Source organism: Danio rerio, chromosome 18, assembly GCF_052040795.2.
Source record: "Danio rerio strain M-AB ecotype USA chromosome 18, GRCz13ab, whole genome shotgun sequence".
In the NCBI taxonomy this organism is placed as follows: domain Eukaryota; kingdom Metazoa; phylum Chordata; class Actinopteri; order Cypriniformes; family Danionidae; genus Danio; species Danio rerio.
Genome location: NC_141038.1, coordinates 38,656,507 through 38,680,818, shown reverse-complemented (window position 1 = coordinate 38,680,818; position 24,312 = coordinate 38,656,507). Strand labels below are relative to the sequence as shown.

Below are 24,312 nucleotides of genomic sequence, written 5' to 3'. Positions count from 1 at the left end.
AACCCAACAGTAAAATTGTACATACGTTGATTTTCATCATTGCAGCAAGCTAGCGTGGAAAATCGAAAACACAATACCCACCTGTTATCAATGGCCTTTCTTGAAAAAAATTTTGTTAACAACCTTTCTTATGTGGATTTCTAATAGGAAATCTTATCACACTTACAGTATGTGACAGATGCATTAGAGCAAGGGTGCCCAAACTCGGTCCTGGAGGGCCGGTGTCCTGGATATTTTAGTTCCAATTTCAATTAACCACACCTGAACCAGCTAATCAAGCTCTTTCTATGTATACTAAAACTTCCAGGCAAGTGTGTTGAAGGAACTTGGAGCTAAACTTTGCAGGACACCAGCCCTCCAGGACCGAGTTTAGACACCCCTGCATTATAGCTGTAATTACCATCAAGTAATATAAAACAATTTATAATAGTCATGTTTTTTACTAAAATAATTTAGCAACTCCTGGCTATAATCTAATGTAGATTTGTGTCATATAATGTTCTTTGTAAAACTTACAACCTAAATCACACGTAAATCACATGCCATATTAATCACTTTTATTCACTTGATGTTTATAGTTACTTATATCAAGATGCAGTGGCGCAGTAGGTAGTGCTGTCGCCTCACAGCAAGAAGGTCGCTGGTTCGAGCCTCGGCTCAGTTGGCATTTCTGTGGGGAGTTTGCATGTTCTCCCTGCGTTCGCGTGGGTTTCCTCTGGGTGCTCCAGTTTCCCCCACAGTCCAAAGACATGTGGTACAGGTGAATTGGGTTGGCTAAATTGTCTGTAGTGTGTGTGTGTGTGTGTGGATGTTTAAGTGTTAAGTGTTTAATGATAAGTTGGCGGTTCATTCTGCTGTGGCGACCCCGGATTAATAAAGAGACTAAGCCGATGAGAAAATGAATGAATGAATATATCAAGATAAGTGCATACAAAGTACAAAGACAGAAAATAAAATGGAAAGAATAGTGTGACAAACTTACTGTTGGCAGGGAGTAGCTGTAATGAAAACTTTTAAACCAGGGATCCATGTGCAGGTTTTATTTACAAAACAAAAATGATAATCTTCACAACTGGGTGACAGGCAAGGCAAAAAGATAATGCTCATGATAGTGTGAAAGGCAAACATTGTATCCAAAACACAAGGCTGGGTGCAGGCTAAGTTACCACATAAGTGAAGTAATCCACAAATACAAACTCGACAAAAACAACCAGAGGTGACAGGAACAAGGAAGCATACCAATATACCAGACCTGGAATACTTATTGTGGGCGACAATTGAAAACAAACAAAGAACAGCTAAATAATAAGTGATAATAAGTATATATTATATAAGTGATTCTATATTCAGCTAAGTAAATAGAGGTGCAATGAATGATGGGAAATGCAATAGAATCACTAGACCTGTCTCAGAGTTCCTTCTATCAAGGACATAAAAAAGAGTTAGAGTGGATTTCATATGGGCACAGACAGTCAGGAGGGAGGTAGAATGGAGGTGGATCAGGGGTAGAGACAGTGGGCCAGTCCCTATATAGTGGAAGGGGACGAAAATCCCAGAGGACTGTGGCGAGACCAGCAGGACCAAGCAGTAAACCAAGTTGAAGCCTGTATGGCAGACATCCAGAACAGAAGAATAAACAGGTGCATAAAGTCAGGTGGAGCTGGCAGGACAGACAACCAGACAGATGATGTGGATGACTATTTAAGTGGGCTGAGGACTACCATGGTGATGCAGATGGAGTTGACAACCACTTGAGTGGGGCTGAGGACCACCACAGCAGCACAGATGGAACTAGCTTAACATAAGTGTCACAGATTGGAATATGCAATGGGCCAGGCTCTGGGACAGCCTCCAGGACAGCCTTCGGGACACCCACTCTAAACAGAACAAGCTTCTGAGGGCTTCCAAGCTGAAACAAGTTCACAAATGATCTCTGAATTTCTGGTTGGTGCAGACTCCGGAGTAGAATCTGAGGCTTCGCAAACTGGAATAGGATCAAGAGTAAACACTGGACTGGCTACCATCCTGGGAAGAGAACTTAAGCTGGTAGTCATCATGTGCAGAGACTCTGGACTGGTGGCCATCTTGAGCACAGATCCATTGCCTGCAGCCATCTTGAGCATGTTGGGCTCATACGGAGCTAACTTAGTGACTGAGGTTCTGGCCTGGTGGTCCTCTTGAGAAGATATTCTAGGCCAAGGGTGCCCAACCCTGTTCCTGGAGATCTACCTTCCTGCAGATTTAAGCAGCAACCTTGATAAAACACAACTGTTCTGAACTACCAAGCACTCCTTGGTTGATTTAGTTGTGTTTTAACGGTGTCAGAGCTAGACTCTGCTGGAAGGTAGATCTCCCGGAACAGGGTTGAGCACCTCTGCTCAAGGCAGTTGGCTACCTTGAACATCTTAGACAATAGCTGCATCCCAAATGGCACACTGTACACTATGCACTATGTACTTATGCACTTACACACTCAACAGGATAGTATGTGTATGTAGTATCGTCCCAAATGGCACACTTATTTTTTTTTACTAAGCTGAAATTCAAACCGTTTGGACAGAATTATCAAATAATACCTGCCGTGAGTATTGCCGCATTCACCATCGGGAGGCGCTATAATCACTCTCGTAGGATAATTTTGCTTTCACCATCCAAAATAAATAAAGTTATCCAACATGTGCGTCTGATAGCTCCACCTCTTCCGCTACGTAGGCAAACCTGCGGTCGTTGAGTGCGTGAAGTGTCCATCACTTACTATTTTTAGAGTTTTCAGTGTAAATACACTACTTACACTATTTATACTAGAAAATTGCGTAGAATAGTGCATAAGTATGTGATTTGGGATGCAGCTAGAGTCTCTGGGTCGGTGGCCATCTTAGGCAGTAACTCTGGGTTTTAGGGCGGTTAAGTAAGCGCGGTTAAGTTGCCTGACCGCTTGCAGTGTGAGTGCTAAGTGCGCCCGAGCCTGAAACTGAAGACGCGACATCCCTTTTAAGACATGGTTTCATATGGATTTATTAATCATTCTTAATTTTCAATGAATGCAAAACTGTCATAGTTTTTAAGATGCAAACCCCTCACGGCACGACAGATGCACCTTCAGAAAACCTCTTAAGACCTGCAGCACGTGGACTTTTATGATAATTCATAAGCTTCAAAAGTGGTGAATCTGTTCTGCAAAGTATTTGACTGCGTGTCACTGCATCCCAAAAAATAAAAATAAAAAAAAAATAATGCAAAACAATATAACTAAATATAAAAATAATCTCCACTGTGCTGAGCGAGAGCGCTTCACTTCCTGTTAAACTGAACAGTCGATGATGTAAGCGTATGTGAGTGCAGGTCGAGGGGCAGAGGGGAGGGGAAACAATCACGCTTTTGCGCGGTTCAAGGCAACTGTACCTAATGTGAGTACACCCTTAGGCCGCATTTACACTGCACTGTTCAAGTGACTCAATTCCAATTTTTTCCTCCCATGTGGCACAGATCAGATATGACCCATGTACGCGTAAGCAGGAACAAATCACATGGATTCCGTTTTACTCAAATTAGATTCAGGTCTTTTCCATATGAGGAAATTTATCCGATATGAAGCGGATCTGTGTTCTCCTGTCTGCAGTGTAAGCAGGTAGATTGGATTTTCACCTGTCAATGAGAGTTGAGCATCATTAAAAACTGTAGCGAATGATGTCAAGTCTGACACTTCCTTTTCAGAACAGACTTCAGCAGAGTCCCAAACCTTAAATGTCATCCACGAGGACTTATAGCATAGGTATTTTAGCATGTTAACAAGAGAGAGAACGCAATGTCCACCACCTAACCAATATAAACTAATATAAAACTAGTGCATAGCTACATCACATGCATAAATCACACCATGGACATTACATTAAGATGCCTAAAGATTTTAAAAAAAGCCTATATATCAAAAGAAGATGGACAAATGTGGACATTTCTGTCATAAACTATTGTAAAACAGCTTTTCAAAAGCTGTGAACAGATTACATACAGGAATAGAGAAAAGAGCACTGTTTAATTATCAGCTGTTATTTAGCGCCCGCTCTTTTTTTTCCTGGTCATTGCGTCTTTGCAGTGTGCTGTGTAAATGCAGACGATCGGATACGAGTCACTTTTAAAATATGATGTAAGCAGGTCATCAAAAAAATCGGATACAGTCACAAAATCGGAATTGACCATCAAGATCTGCAGTGTAAATGCAGCCTTAGAGTATCTTGAGATACTCTTGGAAAAAAACTCTGGGATGGCAACCACATTGGACAGAGACCCTGAACTATTGGCCACCTTAAGAAGAGGATCTAGGCAGGCGGGCATTTTGAAAAAAGTCTCTGGGTAGGTAGCCATTTTGGGAAGAGGCTCTTTTCTGGCTGACATTTTATGAGGAAGCTCTGGGCAAAGCCTCTAGCACCATCCCCTGTTGATACAAGGTTGACAAAATCCAAAGGCAAGACCTACATGCTATGGAGTCTGAAGGAAACATTCAAAGATTCACAACAAACGGGGGAAAATAATTAAAAAGGAGAAAGAGAGAAAGCTGCTTGTACCTTTAGTAGCATTTGGTTGATGTCTGCGAAAATGCTAAGATACATGTGCTGCTTTTATTTACAGAACAAAAAAAATTATAATCCACATAAATGCTTGACAGGCCAAGCAAAAACAAAAAGCTAATCCACAAAACAGGGTGGGAGCCAAAAGGCAAAACATAGACTCTAAAAACTGATACAGGTTAAACAAAAGTTTGGTAATCCACAAAAAATATCTTTAAAACATCAAATCAATATACCACACTTATCAAAGCAATATCCAAATGCAACTGAAGACACAATGCAGGGGACATACTGTATAAAAAGCTCAACAAATAACAGCTGAAGACAATGATAATATAATCGGTGCAAAGAATAATGGGAATTGCAGTCTAAGAACACACAACCAGTACACAAAAACACACCAGCGCACAAAAGTTACCTCTAGTGGCCATCGATGACATAACATATTGACTGTGACAAATACTTTTAAAATGGATAATAAATGTTATAAATATTGTGAGTTACAGGCCCAACATTCTGCTTTTTTGCAGAAGAGCATTTTAAAGAATATTGATAACTAGGTGACATAAGAGTTATTGCATCATTTTAAGTAAAAAAGAAAACTTTTAGTGAATGCTTCTTCAGAAATGTGATAATGAATACACTTTTTTTTTCTTTGTGACCCCCAGGATATTGTGAATAAGCGTAACCCTCGTCTGGTGCCTTACAATTTGCTAGACGAGAGAACCAAGAAGACCAACCGAGACAGTGTGAACAATGCTGTACGCACTTTGATTGGTTACGGATATAACATCGAGCCACCAGATCAGGAGAGCAGTGAGTCTTTGTTTATGCTTCATTAGTGCGTACCATATCAGTATCTTTCTAAGAGTTTGAATTTACTCTTAGTAGGTTTGTTCCAATTAAAAAAAACAACCTCTGTTGCAATTGTACTGTTAATTTGATTTATTTGAAGTGTGATCTGTGCCTCTCAGACTTAAGTTTGCGACACAAATGGACTGAGGCCAGTAAAAAGAAGAAAGCGTGGCATTACTATATAAGAGTCTTTAGGTTCGGTCTTAAAAATGATTGAGTGACTAAATGTGTCTTCTTTTTCATCCAGACCAAATTAACCAACTAAACAGATCTACAAGTGGGAACACTTTGTTACACTTAGGCCGCATTTACACTGCACTGTTTAAGTGACTCAATTCTGATTTTTTTCTACCATGTGGCACCGATCGGATATGGTCCATGTACGTGTAAGCAGGAACAAATCACATGAATTCCGATTTACTCAAATCAGATTTAGACCTTGTTCATATGTGGAAATTTATCCGATATGAATCGGATCTGTGTTTTCGTGTCTGCAGTGTAACCAGGTAGATCGGATTTTCGCCTGTCAATGCGAGTCACGTGTCATTAAAAACCGTAGCGAATGATGTCAAGTCTGACACTTTCATTTCAGAGCGGACTTCAGCAAAGTCCCAAACCTTAAAACTTATCTACGAGGACCTAAGCTATTAATAGTAATTAATGTAATATGTAAAAAATTTAATGTAATAGTAATTATAGTAATTAATTTGCTAATGAGAGCAAGAGAGCGCAATGTCTGCCACGTAACCAAAATGAACTAATATAAAACTAGTGCATAGCTACATCACATGCATAAATCACGCCATGGGCATTACATTAAGATGCCTAAAGGTTTAAAAAAGCCCAAATATCAACGGAAGATGGACAAATGAGGACATTTCTGTCATAAACTATAGTAAAATAGCTTGTTAAAAGCTGCAAACAGATCACATACAGGAATAGAGAAAAGAGCACTCTTTAATTATCAGCTGTTAATCAGCGGCCGCTCTTTTTTATCCTGGTCATTGCACCTTTGCCGTGTGCTGTGTAAATGCAGACGATCGGATACTAGTCCCTTTTTAAAGATGGTGTAAGCAGGTCATCAAAAAAATCGGATACAGTCACAAAATTGGAATTGACTATCAAGATCTGCAGTGTAAATGCAGCCTTGCAGTATCACTTAATGGGATCCAGATTATAAAACAGACCTTAATAAAACCATTGCCCCACTTTAGATTGAAATATCTGATAGGGCTTGTGTTGTTTTTAAAGTTTTAATTTTCCATATTTCTACAGGCGGTCATGGTGTTGAGGATGTGCATGGAGATAAAGTGAGAATCTTCAGGGCAGAGAAGCAGTATGGTGTTACCTCAGGAAAATGGTATTTTGAGTTCGAGGCTGTAACTACAGGAGAAATGAGGGTCGGCTGGGCTCGACCGAACGTCCGCTCTGATGTTGAGCTTGGTTCTGATGAGTTGGCCTATGTCTTCAATGGAAACAGGGTCAGTATTGTCATACTTTTATATTTCAGGCAATCCACCTTTCAAGATCAAAATGGGTTACACACACAGTTTGGGGAACCTCTATTCTTTAAAAATCAAGTTGTGCCATAAATAATCAACCCAAGCTCATTCTGGAAACGTAGCCCCGCGGACGTTTCTGAAGACCAGGATTTACGTGGCCGGAGGTACGTAAAGGCCGCGTTTGGTTTTTTTCGAGCGAACGCTGTGTGGCGCCGCTCTGCCCCTCCTCTTTGCGCTCGCCGGCCGACGGCTCGCCTCCGAGTGGAGGGCTTTCCCGACGCAATCAGTTTGTCCGCTTATCTCACAGCGTTGCGTCGGCGGAGCGGAGGCCCCGGACGAGGAGGAGGAAGAGCCGGCCACGGTGGACGACGACCGGGATCGAGTCCGGGGAACAGCAGGTTCCGGAAATCAAGTAAGACAAAAAACGGAATCCGAAAAATAAGGGCGAGAACGCGGCAGGATCCGAAAACGCGGTCGAATTCGAAGACGAGGGCTTTTGCTTTTTTTTTTTTTTTCCGATCCGGCGTCTTTTCGCGCGAGAATGGCGCGGGCACGAACGCCCGAGACGCGAAAAAGCGCGCACAGCGGCCTCTCGCGGATCCGCAAAAACAAAAAAACGCTCAAATACGTACCTACCGGGACGTAAATCGCGGTCCGCAGAGACGTCCGCGGGGCTACGTTTCCACAATGAGCCCGGGTTGTAAATAATCCAGGGTTCCTATATGACATAGAAACTCTAGAATTTATTTATTTATTTATTTATTTATTTATTTATTTTAATTATTTTTTGCCTAAGTCACGGAATGTCATGGATTTTTGTTTAAAATTCACTTTCCTTTCAAATGGATTTTTTCTGTCAAAATTATTTTTTTCTGTCATGTTTTCATTGAATTTTTTTTTTTTGCTTCATGCTTTGCCTTTTATTTTTATAGTTAGTCTATTTGATCCATGCCATTATATTTTCTTCCTGCTCGTCAAGTGGCATTCAAATATATTACAACAATACAATAGGAAAATTAACATAACATGCACCATAACGTTGTTTAGTTTTTGCTAAAAATTAATAGAAGTGAATGACATCATAAGTCTTGACACATTTACGTTACAATGATGTGAAAAATAGAGATGAAAGGTCATGGAAATTCAGCTTTTTACTCGGAAAAATAATGGAAATGACAGGGAATTCGGTATTTGGCTTAAGGTGATACCCTGATAATCCATAAGCATAGTGAAAACTGACTGGGAGATACAGTACTTTTAGCTTTGTGCTACATTTTAATCATAAAAAAAATTTTCATATTATCTGTGGTCAGAGCTATTTTGACTTCACTATGCTAAATCCAATTTAATATTCAATATATCAGCTGTAAAAAGAATAATGGCACCTTATTGTACAGTATCTCTGCTTTCTAAAACACTTCAATGACAGTTAACAAATTAATAGAAGTTACTCCCATAATTCATGCATACTGTAGCACTATGGGGTGTACGGAAAAGGTAGATAGGACATCTTTCCAGCTAATTGGAGCCACATTGTTTTGAATAGCTGCAGTAAACGCTGAATTACTCTGTTCTTCCTGCAGGCTCAGCGATGGCACATTGGTAATGATCCGTTTGGTCGTCAGTGGCAGTCTGGTGATGTTGTTGGTTGCATGATAGACCTCATTGAAATGAACATCATGTTCACGCTCAACGGAGAGATGCTGATCAGCGATTCTGGTTCGGAAATGGCCTTCAAAGACATTGAGATAGGAGACGGTGAGAAATTGGGCTATAACCTTGTTTTAGTGTTTACCCGTGTGATTTTAATTATGCCTAGATGCTTTGTGGCGTAATGGTGTTTTTTAATAAGCAGTTGAAAGTCTCAAGCCTGAAGAAGTTTGTTTCCACAGACACATATAGATTTTAAAAGGCAATGTAATTACTATTTACTTCTGATAGAATTGTTGTTTTGTTTTAAAAGAGATTCAAGAGATTTTTGGATAATTAGCCCTAAAATGAGATATACTTTTACTCACATGCTGTTCCAAATTTGTATGATTGCAAACCATAGATTTTTATAGGCTAGTCTGGCTCAGTTGTCTCAAATATGATAACAAATTGTAATATAAAGTTGTCATAGAAATTTTAAATACGGTTAAAAATGGTGTTTGACTGTAAGGATCTTAACTGTAACAACAGGGATAGGATCCAAATCCAGCTTTAATCAAGTGTCAGATGAAGGTTCAATACAGGAGCAGACAATAATACAAAAATCTAAAGAGTAAACAATGAAACAAAGGGATTGGTACAGGCGGCGAACAAAGCAAATGGTATAATCAAAAGGGTTTTTCCCCTTTCCCCACAACAGGCTTTTTCCTCTTTTCAGGGGTGTCCAAACTCGGTCCTGATAGGCCGGTGTCCTGCAGTTTTTTAGCTCCAACTTGCCTCAATACACCTGGAAAGATGCTTCTAGAAAGCCTAGTAAGAGCTTGATTAGCTAGCCCAGGTGTGTCTGATTGTGGTTGGAACTTAACTTTGCAGGACACCGGCCCTCCAGGACCGAGTTTGGACATGCCTACCTCTTTTTTTTTTTTTTGGTTTTCCTAAATAATATTATTATTTTAACTACCGCACGCATTATGATAAATCTATTTAAAAATAAAATGTTTGACTGTTTTTCTTTTCTTAGAATTGTTTAACTGTGCTGTAAAAAATATATCTATTTTTAAGGTACTTTATGATATTTTGCCATATTGCAATAACGTCCAACAGTGGATCTAACTTAGAAATGTCAAATTTAGAATTTTCCTTTTAATTAATAATTTTGTTGGTTAAAATTATTTAATTGGTGTTGCAGTATCATAAGCTTTAACACAGAACTTATAGACCACACCTTATACATACTTTTCAACAACTTCCATTTATTCCATAATTTGTTTGCTAAATATTATTGAAAAAAAAACATAATATTGTATTATCATCTATACAACATACAGTGAATTTAAATGTTTTCTCCAGTAAATATTATAACAAATAAGTGTAGTATATACAGATGCATCAGATTGTAGCTACTAGCTATCAGTATTTATATATTCATAATTCATCCATTCTTTTTCTTTTGGGCTCGTAAGTTTTCAGATATATTTTCTTCTTGTACACGTCCAGAATAATAGTAAGAGCACAAACGAGTGCTCAGCATCACAAGTAAAAATTATTGACCATAGCCCCTTTCACATAGTGATACTGAATTTCCAGAAATACTTTACCAGTAAATTTAAATATGTGCTGTTCACACAGGGAGATCATCACACATTAATTCATTTTCTTTTAGTCTTAGTCCCTTTTTTAATTCGAGGTCGCTACTGCAGAATAAACCGCCAACTTATCCAGCACATGTTTTGCGCTGCGGATGCCCTTCCAGTTGCAACCCATCTTTGGGAAACATCCATACACATTCATTCACACTCATACACTATGGACAATTTAGCCTGCCCAATTCAACTGCACCGCATGTCTTTGGACTGTGGGGGAAACTGGAGCACCCGGAGGAAACCCATGCGAACTCAGGGAGAACAAACAATATTTATATATTATACTATATACAATACTTCGTCTGTCTTGGGCTAACTTACTTGAACTGTCTCCATCACTGCTCTTATCAATTGTCCAGTCTGCATCATTCTCATGGTCACTAAAGCCCATCTCATCCTCACTTTCATCTGCAGGAAGAGCCACTTCTGACCTTTTATTGTTTCACTTGTCATAGAACATGATGGTGTTAGCTAATACACTGTTCCCTATTCAAAAGTAGTACTGCCATTAAAACTCGATTTTATTCATAATGCAAATGTCATTAACATACAACTAATCAACACTATATTACTAGCATTCATGTTGTTATTGTTACAACTTAAAAATTCACAGCTGACCATGCTAGCTAGCTAAACCATTGCAATATTGCATGTTCCACTATTGAACAGTGTTGCCATTCGGCAACACATACATTTGATCGATTTACCAAAAAACTAATTTGATAAAAAAAATTAAGATGTGAATATGTCGTCATAAATTATCAGAGGTGATGTTTCAAATTTTTTTTGTGGATTTGACATGAGTTCATCCTTTGTTTTTATTGACGTTTACATTTGCATTCAGCAACTACTCACAATAAATGCCAGTCTGTCAGAAATCGCACTACAGAAAAACCTGCTGTCATTTGACTTAACCATAGCATATCATTGGCTACACCAAGGTTTTCTCTTCCAACTAAAAAAATTAAACATTGCTCTTAAAGAAGCAGTGGCAGGGAAATGAACAAAAATGTCATGTTGCCATATGCTAGTAACATGTGGTAGAGGGTTAAATCACACTTTGCAGTCTTGTGTTTCAAAATCCATTTCTCTAATCCTATAGATTTAAAAGCAAAAAAAATCCCAATTTACCCTATACATTGTATTTAAATCTGGAATTTTTTTTTTTGATTTCTTTCACAGATGCTGCCATCTTGGTGTTACCAATACCTTCCAATGCTGTCTGTGATTTTCTTAGATAAAATATAAACAAATGATTGATCAATAGCATTATATACTGAATATGCAAATGATGCTTTCATTCTTGTATGAAAAGTCAAACTAATTCAAATTAAACATTATAATAAATAATGTAAAAGTGTGTAATAAAACATTAGTACATAGTAATTGATATATTTTAGCCACTGCTATAAATCAGACTCTTTTTTCTGTGTTCTCCTCCCTCTAGGCTTTATTCCAGTTTGCACTCTGGGTCTTTCTCAGGTTGGGCGTATTAACCTTGGTCAGAATGTTAGCAGTTTGCGCTACTTCGCCATCTGTGGCCTCCAAGAGGGCTTTGAGCCATTCGCCATCAACATGAAGAGAGACATCACAATGTGGTTCAGCAAGAGCCTGCCCCAGTTTGTTCCCGTTCCCACTGATCACAACCACATTGAGGTATATGAGAGATCGTCATGTCTTTTCGCTTAACTGTTCATAAAGTTGTAAAGTGAGTTCAGGCCACAATGTTAAAGCAACCCATATGTAAAAAACTTGTAGAAACTTTGTTAGCCCCCCTGAATTATTAGCCGCTTGTTTATTTCTGTTTAACGAATATAAGATTTTTCCAACGCATTTCTAAACATATTAGTTTTAAAAACTCATTTCTAATACTAATTTATTTTATCTTTCCCATGATAGCAGTAAATAATATTTTACTAGATATTTTCACTTATCAAGACACTTCTATACAGCTTAAAGTGACGTTTAAAGGCTTAACTAGGTAAATTTGGTTAACTAGGCAGGTTAGGGTAATTAGGCAAGTCATTGTATAACGATGGTTTGTTCTGTAGACTATCAAAATAAAATATAGCTTTAAGGAGCTAATAATTTTGTCCCTAAAATGGTGTTTAAAAAATTAAAAGCTGTTTTTATTCTAGCCGAAATAAAACAAATAAGACTTTCTCCAGAAGAAAAAAATATTTTCAGACATACTGTGAAATGTCCTTTGCTCTGTTAAACATCATTTGGAATTTTTTTTTTAAAGAAGAAAAAAATTCAAAGGCGGCTAATAATTCTGACTTTAACTCTTTGTATATTTCTATTATCCCTCATTTTGTAATGCAGTGCCTAGAAAAACACACGTCATTGGGTTTTCACTGTAGTATTTTTTAGAGACAGAATTCATATCAAATAACAATAAAACTGCCCAAACTTTATAAAATGATGTATACTTTCATTCATATAGCTCAAACCTTACAGAAAAAGGAGTCATGGTAATGTTTGGAGCTTTTTGTACCCAAACTAAATTTACTAAGAGCTATTTTATTTTAGATACATTTTTTTAAAATATATTTGTCTTTCATTTATGATTTAAACAGTTTACTTTACACTAAATTTTCTGAGTAAAATACATATTTTTTATAAAGTAATTTAAAATAAATGTATTGTTTTATTATTTTTATAAAATTAAATGTACATAATGTTTTTGAAATATAATTTTTGTGTAACTTTTTTCACTTCAGCAACAATATGAACATTGTTAATCTGTTCATAAAAGCATTAAAGATTCATATCGATTTAAAGGTGCAGTATGTAGGATTGACATCCAAGTATTTTCGTCTGTGCAGGATGTGCTGAAATTGAGTTAAGTGACAGTGGATAGAGCTACAAGGACTAAAACAAAAACACATATTTAGACCTGAAATGCAAATTTTTTTAAAGGTGAATAACTCACTTTAAATTTTCAGATAAACAAGTATTATCATGTAGCATGTTTCACAAGTGTCTGATATATTAGGACTCTAAAACCTACATACAGCACCTTTAAGTTTGATGACATTTTTTGCATCAATACACAAGTGGCACAGACAGTTAAGGGATAAATGTGAATACATATGAATTTGATGGACCTTCTTAATTGCTATCATTGAACCTTTAGGTCTCTCGTGTGGATGGAACTGTAGACAGTGCTCCCTGTATAAAAATTACCCACAAGACGTTCGGATCCCAAAACGCCAACACTGACATGCTGTTCTTCAGGCTAAGCATGCCAGTGGAGTTTCACCTTACCTTTAAGGTGCCTGCTGGCACTACCCCCCTCACACGAGCCCTCACCATCCCAGAAGAAGAAGTGCTGGAGGTGGACCCAGACTCAGACTATGAGGTGCTTAAGAAGTCCGCCAGTCGCAAAGAGCAGGAGGAGAAAGAAAAGGAGCCGTCTGTTCCTAAAGATATCCCAGGCGTTAAAGAAAACGACAAAGACACTGCATCTGAGAAAGGAAAGAAGAAAGGGTAAGAAGTGGGGAGTTTTTTAAATATATATATATTAAACGTGTACTTTATTATGGAAGCAAAATATACTTAAGTGCAGACTGAATGTTACATTCAGACAATTCACTGCAATAATCTAAACTTTAAAGTGCTTGACCCACTTAAGTAGAACTTAAAGGCCATATACAGCTCATGAACTTTCAGGAAAGCAACTATAAGTAACGTACTAAGATTTTGTTCATAATTTTGTGTGTACAGAGCAACAAGTATGAGAACAGTAGTGTTAAAAGAGTCGGTCCCCTTACTGATCTTATTAAGGTTAAACAAAACAACATAGCCCTGTGTGAAAAAGTGTTTGTCCCCTTGGTAAAGTGAAACTTAACTCTGATTTATCACACCTGAATTCAGTTTCTCTAGCCACACCCAGTCCTGATTACTGCCACACCTGTTCACAATCAAGAAATCACTTAAGTAGGGCTGCATCCGAAACCACATACTTCCATACTATATAGTACGCTAAAATCAGTATGCGAGCCGAGTAGCATGTCAGAATTCATAGAATTCAAAAATCAGTATATGAGAAGTACCCGGATGACTTTCTACTTCCGGCGAGATTCTAAAGTGAGCATCCCATGCATGCTGCTCTGTCCCATGATGCCCAGCGAGCAAATTCATGAATGGGAGTGAAGCGATGCAACTTACGCAGGTAGGTCACGTGACCATGACAAAATGGCGGATGTAGTACGTCCGAATTCCATTTATACTTTTCACATTCATGCTGTATAGAACGAACTGTTCTACTGGCCGAGTAGTACGTTTAAATTGAAATGCAATACCTACTGAGTAGTGTGCAGTTTCGGACTCAGCCTACGACATTTCTGACATAGTAGACCAAAAGATCCTCAAAACCTAGACAAGAAAACATAATTCACACCCCTTTTACATATCTCCTTTAAGATATCTTTAATAACTCTACATTATTATAAGGCTTTTAGAAAATGCTTAAGTATATGAAATAGTAAGGAAAAGTGCCTTTTTAGTACACTTAAAAGTGTTTATTCATAACAATTCATAACAATTTGCTTTTGTATAATGTTATCATTATTAGCAGTAATTTTTATTATATGCATATTTATATTTGTTTTATTAAAAACAAGCTTAGATTTGCCCACCTTTCAGGTTTTAGACCATATGGGGCAGCATGTGTATTAGTATATAATTCAGTTTTTTGACCACACTTAGTTTTTATTGTTCATTTATTAGTTTGCTGGAAATTATAACTGAATTTAGAAATAGTTTTGAAACAAATCTTTGCACTTAACAAACAAAATTATTTATTTACATGCTAATGGATGTCTGTGCGTACAAGAAGTTTCCCTCTCCACAAGAGTGAAAGCGAAAGAAAATAATGAGGAGGCTCATCTCACATTCTTGTGCTGGAGATGCTTTGTTAAACTGTTTTCTCTCTAGTGAAGGGTTCAGTTTTTCCACTTACAAAGTCTGCCATGTAAATAGCAAATGCGCTATGGTGCAATATAACTGACTTTTAAAAGGAATGGGAGATAAGACTGATTGGTTTAGCCTCAAAACACACCTATAACTCATTAAGAAAATAAGCTCAACCCTTTTGACCATGCACCACGGCGCAAAGCAGATTTTTCCGTCCTTATATTAGCAAAAGTGGATTCTAACACGCCCCTAATGCGTTTGCGCCCTGCACTTTGCATTTTGCGCATGGATCGTCAAAATAGAGCCCATTGACTACCATAGAATTTGTTTTTTCATCTATGGAAAGTAATGGTTGAAGGTTTTCATCTTTCTTTAAATATATTAATTCATGTTTAACAGAAGAAAGAAACTCATTTACTGTATGTTTTTTAACCACTTGGGGGTGAGAAAATAGTAGGGACATTTTATGTTTTTGGGGTGAAATCTCCTTAGAAGTTTCCTTTTACTTCAGTAAAATTATACTATCTACAAGTATAGATTTTTTAAAACATTCTATTAAGATTCAGAGTACACCACAAAGTGCACATTCAATACAAATAATCACTTATTTTTCTACTCAAGTTTCTTGTACATGCCTAACCCCTTAAATTTCTTCCCTCAGCTTCTTGTTTAAAGCTAAAAAGGCAGCCATGATCACTCCTCCTCCACCTCCACCTCTTATGCCTCGTTTGATTGAAGACGTGGTGCCAGATGATCGCGATGACGTGGACATCATCCTTAATACCACCACAGTCAGTCTTTACAACAAGATCTATCATAAATGACACTCCTCATGCTCTAGTTTTCTCTGTTAAGTATCTTTCTCCCTCTGTGTCCATTGTGCAGTACTATTACTCGGTTCGTATCTTCGCTGGACAAGAGCCTAGCGAGGTGTGGGTTGGTTGGGTCACACCAGACTTCCACATGTATGACCTCAACTTCGATCTGTCTAAAGTTCGTACGGTTACAGTGACAGTTGGAGACGACAAAGGCAACATACATGACAGGTGAGATCACATAAAAAAATTCGGTTCACACTAGTCTGCTGTGCCTGCTATTGAAATATGGGCCAGTGAGGACAGATACAAGAAGCTGCAATGCGGAGAACTATATAGTTAAAAATAAATTATCAATATAGTGAGGTGATGTAGGTGACTATCGATTTTGATGATGTAAGAGCAGTGCATGAGTGGCCCAGTTCAGTCAGCAACCATAAGGATATGTTGGGACAAAAAAAAAAAAAAGTTATTTTAAGAGTTATTTTCCTACAGGAAACTTCTTTTTACAGTGAAGTAGAGAGTCTTATTAATCACTTTTGATATCTTCAGTGTTTTGGATGTAGCGCACACTTAATAAAATAGGTTTTCTTTTAATTTCTTTTATTGTACCCATTGGGAGAGTCACAGAGAGTCAAGTAACAGAACTTAGAGACACCACATAAACTTCAAACTATTCACACAGACACACACACACACACATTGGTTTTTGTGTTTTATGAAAACTCTTCATAGGCATATATTTTATTTTACTGTAAAAACTGCTTACATCGCCTTACTCTACCCTTACCTCTAAACACAACCCTCACAGGAAATCTTTGACAAAATTCAAAGATCAAAAGACCCTGTTAATTATGATTTTTTATGCGGTTTGAATTTTGAAGAATCACAATGCATGTTCTAGTAAACCATCTCAACATTGTGATACCTAGGTCATACCCATGTCATTTTACAAATTTGTGTCCTCATAAACCACCTAGACACACACACAAAACCCATTTAGATTAACAGTTCATCAATACTGGCATATAGATAAAATATTGCCACTAGATAAACAGTTCAGCATAAAATAAAACTTTTATTAAAAAACTAAAAATATACAATTAAAAAAAAAAAAAAAAATATATATATATATATATATATATATATATATATATATATATATATATATATATATATATATATATATATATATATATATATATAGTGGACAAAAATAAATCTTTTTATAGAGAATGTGTATTTTTACAAAATTATTTTATGGAATAACATTGTCACAATCACAAGCGATCTAATCCTGGCAGATCGCTGGTAAACGTGCAGATTGCTAAAGGACTAGATATCTGCTGGAATATGGACTACAAGTTCCAGTCATGCACCACACACACACACCTGTTCCAGATCACGATTGATTGCTCACATAGCTGGGGGCTGCTCAAAGACTGGTTAGATTAACTTTAAATACAGTGCACACACACACACTTCTCAGCTGAGTCGTGTTATGATGTCACTGTGGACATTATGACGCGGTTCCCTTGCCTTGCTTCGCCGTTTTTTTGAGCCTTGCCTTGTTTGTTTATTTATGTTGTCTGCTTCCTGTCTGTATTGACCACTCACCTGTTTTTTGACTACAACTCTGGATTTCCTGTGTACATCTGTTTGCCCCTGTGTTGACTGTTGCCTGCCAGACCATTCTCATAATAAACCTGCCATTGGATCCGCACCTCTGTTGTCAGTGTCCAATACACATTACAAATATGCATATTTGCATATTATTTGAAAATAAATCCGGTATGAAATTACGAGACGGATTTATGACATTAATCTTTTGATCTATTTCTTTTATTGCCTTTAATGTCACATGATCATTCAGAAATCATTCTAATTTTAATTTGCTGCTCCATAAATATTGTTAATGTCAGCATTGAAACCAGTTTGATATTTATGAATGAAAGGAAATTCAAAAGAATTTGAAATACAAATCTGAAAAATAATCCTTGCTGAACAAAACAAATCGTATTATTTGCTTTTGTTTAAACAATGTGTAAAACTAAGTGTGTGGTTATCACTTGAGAATATTTTGAATACATGAACCCAAATATTCTTTCTCCATCAGTATAAAGAGAAGTAACTGCTACATGGTGTGGGGAGGAGAGTTCAGCAGCAGCCAGCAGAAGTTCAGCCAGGAGGATCTGGTGATTGGTTGCTTGGTTGATCTGGCAACAGGCCTTCTGAATTTCACAGCCAATGGAAAGGAGATCAACACTTTCTACCAGGTGAGCCTTATTTTGTACAGGTATATTTTTGGCAGTACAAATACATTGTATGAATGTGTTTTTCTTATATGTCAAAAATCATTAAAATGTTAAATAAATTAAATGAGTTTGATATTAAGTTTCATTAAGATAATTTGTTAAAAACCTACTTTAAAAAATATATTTTTTAAAAATTTGATTAGTCATATGCATAGCTAAGCACTTAATTCAGACAATTTTAATGCCAATTAAAATTTTTAATGCCAATTTAAATTTTCTTAGTATTTTTATTGCTTCGAACACTCAGGTTCTAAATTTTCCAATAGTTGTATCTCGACCAAATATTGTCCAATCCTAATAAACCATATATCAATGCAAAGCTTATTTAAAAGTATTTTACATTTCAACTTACACAATTTTACAAAAATTTAATTGGAATTGACAATTATGACTGCCCAAATCAACATCAAACTGACAGTGATATTGATGGCAAAAAACAAGTAAAAAAATGCAAATTGGTATTTGATGTCAAAACCTTGACATCCACACATTGATGCAACACATGTAACCTACCTTGATGTTGACATCCACACATTGATGCAACACATGTAACCTACCTTGATGTTGACATCCACACATTGATGCAACACATGTAACCTACCTTGAACAAGACATCAAATTGACACCTATCGTTGGCATAAAACAAACACATTAAACTGTTCTGTAATACAGTAAATTTTTGTTGTGTTGACACAAATTTTAGATGTCAAATGGACATGTTTTGACATCGGGGTATCAATTGACATCAAATTGACACATTTTTGACATGTTTTTTTGATGTCGTTTTGACATCAAGGTTCTTTTTGTAATTTTACATTTAGTTTTTTACATTACTTTACATAGCTATCTTTGTTACTTGATTTCAGAGATGTTAATAGTGCATAATATTTTTGAACTCATGGTGTATGTGTGTATTTGCTGTCTCAGGTGGAGCCCAACACTAAGCTCTTTCCAGCTGTGTTTGTTCTTCCAAGCAGCCAAAACATGCTCCAGCTGGAACTTGGAAAACTCAAGGTCAGCGCATCTGCCTAATCAGATTTCATTTATAATTTCTTTTAGCTAACATGTGGTGTTGCTTAGTTAAATCTTTATTTTTTTCTCAATCCTATAGAATATCATGCCTCTTTCGGCAGCCATGTTTCGTAGTGAGCGCAAGAACCCTGTTCCTCAGTGTCCACCTCGACTGGATGTTCAGATGTTGACCCCTGTCATCTGGAGCCGGATGCCCAACCACTTCCTCAATCCAGTGGTGGGACGGGTGAGCGAGAGGCATGGCTGGATGGTGGAATGTACAGAGCCTCTCACTATGATGGCGCTGCATATACCTGAAGAAAACAGGTACAGTTGGGCAAGTCAAAAACAAAAAGATCTTATTAAAATGGGGGGAAATGTTCCCTTAAAGTACAGTTCACCAAAAAACTTAAAATTTTGTCATCATTTACATACCATTCACTTGTCACAATCATGTTTGAGTCTCTTTTTTCTGTTGAACACAAAAGATAATTATAAAAAATTATAAAAACTTGTAACCACTGACGCAATATTTGTTTTTTCTACTATGGAAGTTACCAGTTTCTAACCTTCTTCAAAATAACTTATTTTGTGTTCAACACAAAAAGAAAAAGGAATAAGGAAAGGTTTGGAAGCACTTGAGGGTGAGTAAATTGTGAGTAAATGTTTAATTTTGGGTGAACTGTTCGCTTAAAGGGTCTGTATAGTGCACACATACTAGTAGACATATTTCATATTCCACTTACTGACAACTGTAGGCCACTGTACTGCAAAATGTGTCTCAAACCAGCTCAAAATCACCTTAATTGACTTTATTTGCTTTCTGAGATATGTTTGAATAAAGCTAGAACTAAATTCTGCAGGACAGTGGCTCTCCAGAAATTGAATTTGAGACTGTCTAGTAACTACTTTCCAGCAACTGCCTTGCAATCACTCAGAATTCCCTCGCAACCAGTTAGAAACACACAATTGCTGCATCCCAGTTTGCAAAATATCTGTGCTAAATAGTATTCAAAACATTTAATTAGGTTCCCGGATAGTGTACTTTTTCAGATAGGTATTCAGAGGGTATAGCAATGTATACTCTAACTGCTAGTATTGCTCACAACACAATAAGTGTTGGTTGTAGTGGTGGAAAAAGTACTGAAAAGTCATACTCAAAAGTACAATTACTTGCCTAAAAATGTAGTGGAAGTAAAAGTAAAAGTATCTGTTGTAAATATTACTCAAAGTATGAGTAGAAAGTAGCCTTTCAAAGTACTCAAGAGTAGTGAGTATTATGCTGTAAAAAGCTGATGCATCTACATGTAATTTGTGGATGTGTGCAAACGTAACATTCTGTACTGCATTTAGTCATTGCCCAGCAGACACACAACATCATATGACATTAATATTAGATTAGATTTAGGTTGTGATGTCGGGGGACCAAAATTCAATGTCTAGCCAGTGTTAAAGAACATAGTTTTTTTGATGTCCAAAAACGATATTTGATATTTGGATGATTTTAGGTTGTGTTAGAAACTGACCAAAATCCAACGTTGAACTAACATCTTAAACCAACATCTGTTGACGTTAAATACTGACATTTAATTGTCAGGTATGGCAACCAAAATCAAGTGTCTGATAGACGTCATAGTGGTAATGTCCATATGACGTCAAGCTGTAACATCATTAGACGTTGATATTTGGTTAATATTAGGTTGGACATTGGACACTGACATCAGCCTGAAGTTGGGTTCTGATGTCAACTCAATTTTCATTCCAAACAAAATGCAAGGTTTCCATGACATTGGGTTACAACGGGAATCTAAAGTCATGTTGATGTCTTGTGCCTGCTGGGTGTTTAAGGCCATTTTGGACATCATACAGTAAATATCCACCATCTTCTCATCAGTGACATGCATCTAAACAGTCTCTGGGTCAATTCGTGTAAGGATTTTGGACATCTTCTTGGACATATTTGAAGCTTCCAAACAGTTTGCTGCTATTATAAAGTGCCCATGTCTTGAGGTAGTTCAGTATGATGCAATTTACCTTCTATGTGTGATTTGATTGGACTCACAGGACTGTAATTTTAATTTTCATGTGTTTTCTCACTTGCAGGTGCATTGACATCCTGGAACTATCTGAGCAACATGACCTGCTGCAGTTCCACTATCACACTCTGATGCTTTATTGCGCCGTGTGTGCACTGGGCAACAACCGTGTAGCCCATGCCCTCTGCAGCCATGTGGATGAATCCCAGCTCTTCTATGCGATTGAGAACACGTACCTGCCTGGCCCTCTCCGCAGCGGCTACTACGACCTTCTTATCAGTATTCATCTGGAGTCAGCCAAACGCAACCGCTTAGGAACCAATCGCGAGTTTATTGTTCCCATGACATCAGAGACGCTTAGTATCACACTGTTCCCAGATGCAGAGGCAGCCCATGACCTGCCGGGAGTGGGTCTCACCACCTGCCTCAGACCTAAGCTACACTTCTCCCCCATCAACTTTGTAGGCACTGATCCAGATCTGTACACCCTGAGCCCCATCATACCTCTGCAGGTACAGTTAGCTACAACATACATCTAGTAGACATATTACATTATATACATATTTTATTATATTATATTATTAATATCAGTGACCCTGCAGGTGGGCTACGAGATTAAAATTACCTTAAATATTACACTATAATTATTGAAATTCGTTATTAAATATGTCATTATAAAATGATAGTAGTTATGGCATTTTCCGTTTCCTGTGACTAAACAGGCTAATTCGGACTCAGTGCAAAAACAGCCTCACTGTTAATAACAGACATGACTGTGGCTTAAATTTCCAACCGCTGCGCATCAACTAGGATTAGCAAACAGTCACGCAAATGTATAGGTAACGATGATTAAAGTAATAACCAGCTCACGCGTGCCTTACGTCTGCGACTCTTTCTGTATTAGAGTTGCACACATCCGTCGAATCAAAAACTGTGCTCTCTTTGTGTGAACACTTTGAAATATGATCATAGTTGTCCAAATTAATATCTTTCGAGCGTTTTATAACTGACGTGCATCCGTACAGAAAGATCTAGCGAGACTCAGTCCTGATTCAGTAGTTCACTGTTCTTGTCAGCGAACTCCAATAATGACCAGCAACAAACCAAACCACCTTTAGATCGATGTGTTTCAGCAGATTTAGAGGGATTTTACTGTATTTTACGTTTAGGGTTAGGTTGTTTATTTTAATAGATATAGATCAATAGATGAATAGAAGTCAGTCTAAATCAAAGCAGCAGCCGTTTTTTTTTTTTTTTTTTTGTTTTTTTTTTGCCATCTCGTTTAGTTCTATCAGGTTCTAAAGTAAATGCCCAAATGCTCTGCAGTTGTAAAGAATAACTGAAGTAAAGCTTTCAAGAGCTTTAAACCTGTTTGTGATGTGTAATGATGTAGAAAAGTAATGGAATAGAAGGCAAAAATATATATGTTTTGCTAATAAATGAAACTTTAAAACAAGCATTTTCGCTAGACAATCAGTTTGGGCCTTCAAAAAAATTTGGGAGAAAAAGGTGGGCCTCGAAGTGAAAAAGTTTGAGAACCCCTGCTCTAATACAGTCGTTCTCAAAGTGGGGGTTGGGACCCCCCGAGGTGTTGTGGGACAATGAAGGGGGGGTCGCCTGGTGATTTCCAAAAATCTATTTATTTGTATTAAACCATAAGAATTTAACTTAACTGAACTGAAAAGAAAAAAATATTAGTTTATAGTTACTATAGTAGCTTATAGTTACTAGTTCTATTGGATTGCAACTCCTGGGGTAATTACATTATATTAAAGACACAGCAATAGCGTCAGATGCAGCAGATTGATTTTATAACACCAGGTTAAACTTTCTGGCACATTTACAACACTGACATACATTAAAAAAAATCAGTGAAGAATGTACTTGGATCTATTGGTGTGTGTATGTGTGTGTGTGTCATTGCATGCAAGGTTTCTGTATTTATAACCACCTTAGAAGATATTGGGAGTCGTGAGTCACTGGCATTGTTATTTTGGGGGTCGCGGGCTGAAAAGTTTAGGATCCCTACTCTAATAGACACTTGTGACTACTGGTAGGCAGATGCTCTCTTTGTTAATGTGTGCATTGTTTCATGACAGAATCTAAAGACCCAGGCTCTAAGCATGCTTACTGAAGCCGTGTTCGATGGCAGCCAGGCCATGCGTGATCCTGTAGGGGGCAGCGTTGAGTTCCACTTCGTTCCAATCCTCAAACTCATCAGCACTCTCCTCATCATGGGCATCTTCAACAATGAAGACGTCAAGCACATCCTCAAGATGATTGATCCCAGTGTGTTTGGAAAGAAAGAAGAGGCAGAGGAACCAGCCGAGGAAGCAGCTCCCAAAGAGGAAGGAGAGGAAGTGAAAGAGAAAGAAGAAACGGCTGAAGGAGAGGAGGAGGCTGTGGATGAAGGAGTTGGGGAGGAGGAAGAGGAGGAGCTGAAAGAGCTGAAGAAGGAGGAGGGAGAGGAAGGAGAAGAGGTCGAGAAGGCCGTAGAGGAGGAGGATGGAGAGAAGGTGGATGGAGAAAAAGCAGAGGAGGAAAAGGAGGCAGAAGAAGTAGGAGAGGAGGCCAAAGAGGAAGAAGAGGAGGCGCCAGAGGAGGGTCTACTTCAAATGAAGATGCCAGAGTCTGTGAAACTGCAGGTATCCATCTCCACATCCTTCTTTCTACATTGTGATACTAGGAAATTAGTGTACGTGGGCATATATACATTTTTTAAAATATAGAATAATCTAGATTAACTTTGAAATTAGGGCAAAGCAGTGACGCAGAAGGTAGTGCTGTCGCCTCACAGCAAGAAGGTTGCTGGATCGCTGGTTCGAACCACGGCTCAGTTGGCGTTTCTGTGTGGAGTTTACATGTTCTCCCTGCGATCGTGTGGGTTTGAATGAAAAATGAAAATTTAAAGCAAATAATTCGATTACTGATGTCCATGTAAATGTAGTCCCTGCGCACTAGCAAAATAAACATGGAGCATTTTGATTTTACACTTCAAAT

At 37.6% G+C, this 24,312-nt stretch overlaps 1 protein-coding gene across 39 annotated transcripts in view; it reads left to right on the top strand.

The window, feature by feature from the left end:
- ryr1b (ryanodine receptor 1b (skeletal)) overlaps positions 1-24,312 on the top strand; it is a 245,403-nt gene that overhangs the window by 107,513 nt on the left and 113,578 nt on the right. For all 39 annotated transcript variants that reach the window (XR_015514413.1, XR_015514412.1, XM_087292511.1 and 36 more), the window contains 12 exon segments: positions 5,234-5,381; positions 6,696-6,901; positions 8,506-8,680; positions 11,663-11,871; positions 13,355-13,707; positions 15,797-15,926; positions 16,021-16,181; positions 18,067-18,226; positions 19,193-19,279; positions 19,377-19,603; positions 21,380-21,824; positions 23,412-23,957. Coding sequence is in view for 37 of the 39 variants with exons in the window: in XM_087292511.1 (XP_087148637.1) it covers positions 5,234-5,381; positions 6,696-6,901; positions 8,506-8,680; positions 11,663-11,871; positions 13,355-13,707; positions 15,797-15,926; positions 16,021-16,181; positions 18,067-18,226; positions 19,193-19,279; positions 19,377-19,603; positions 21,380-21,824; positions 23,412-23,957 (2,847 nt within the window). In the remaining 2 variants the exon portion in view is untranslated.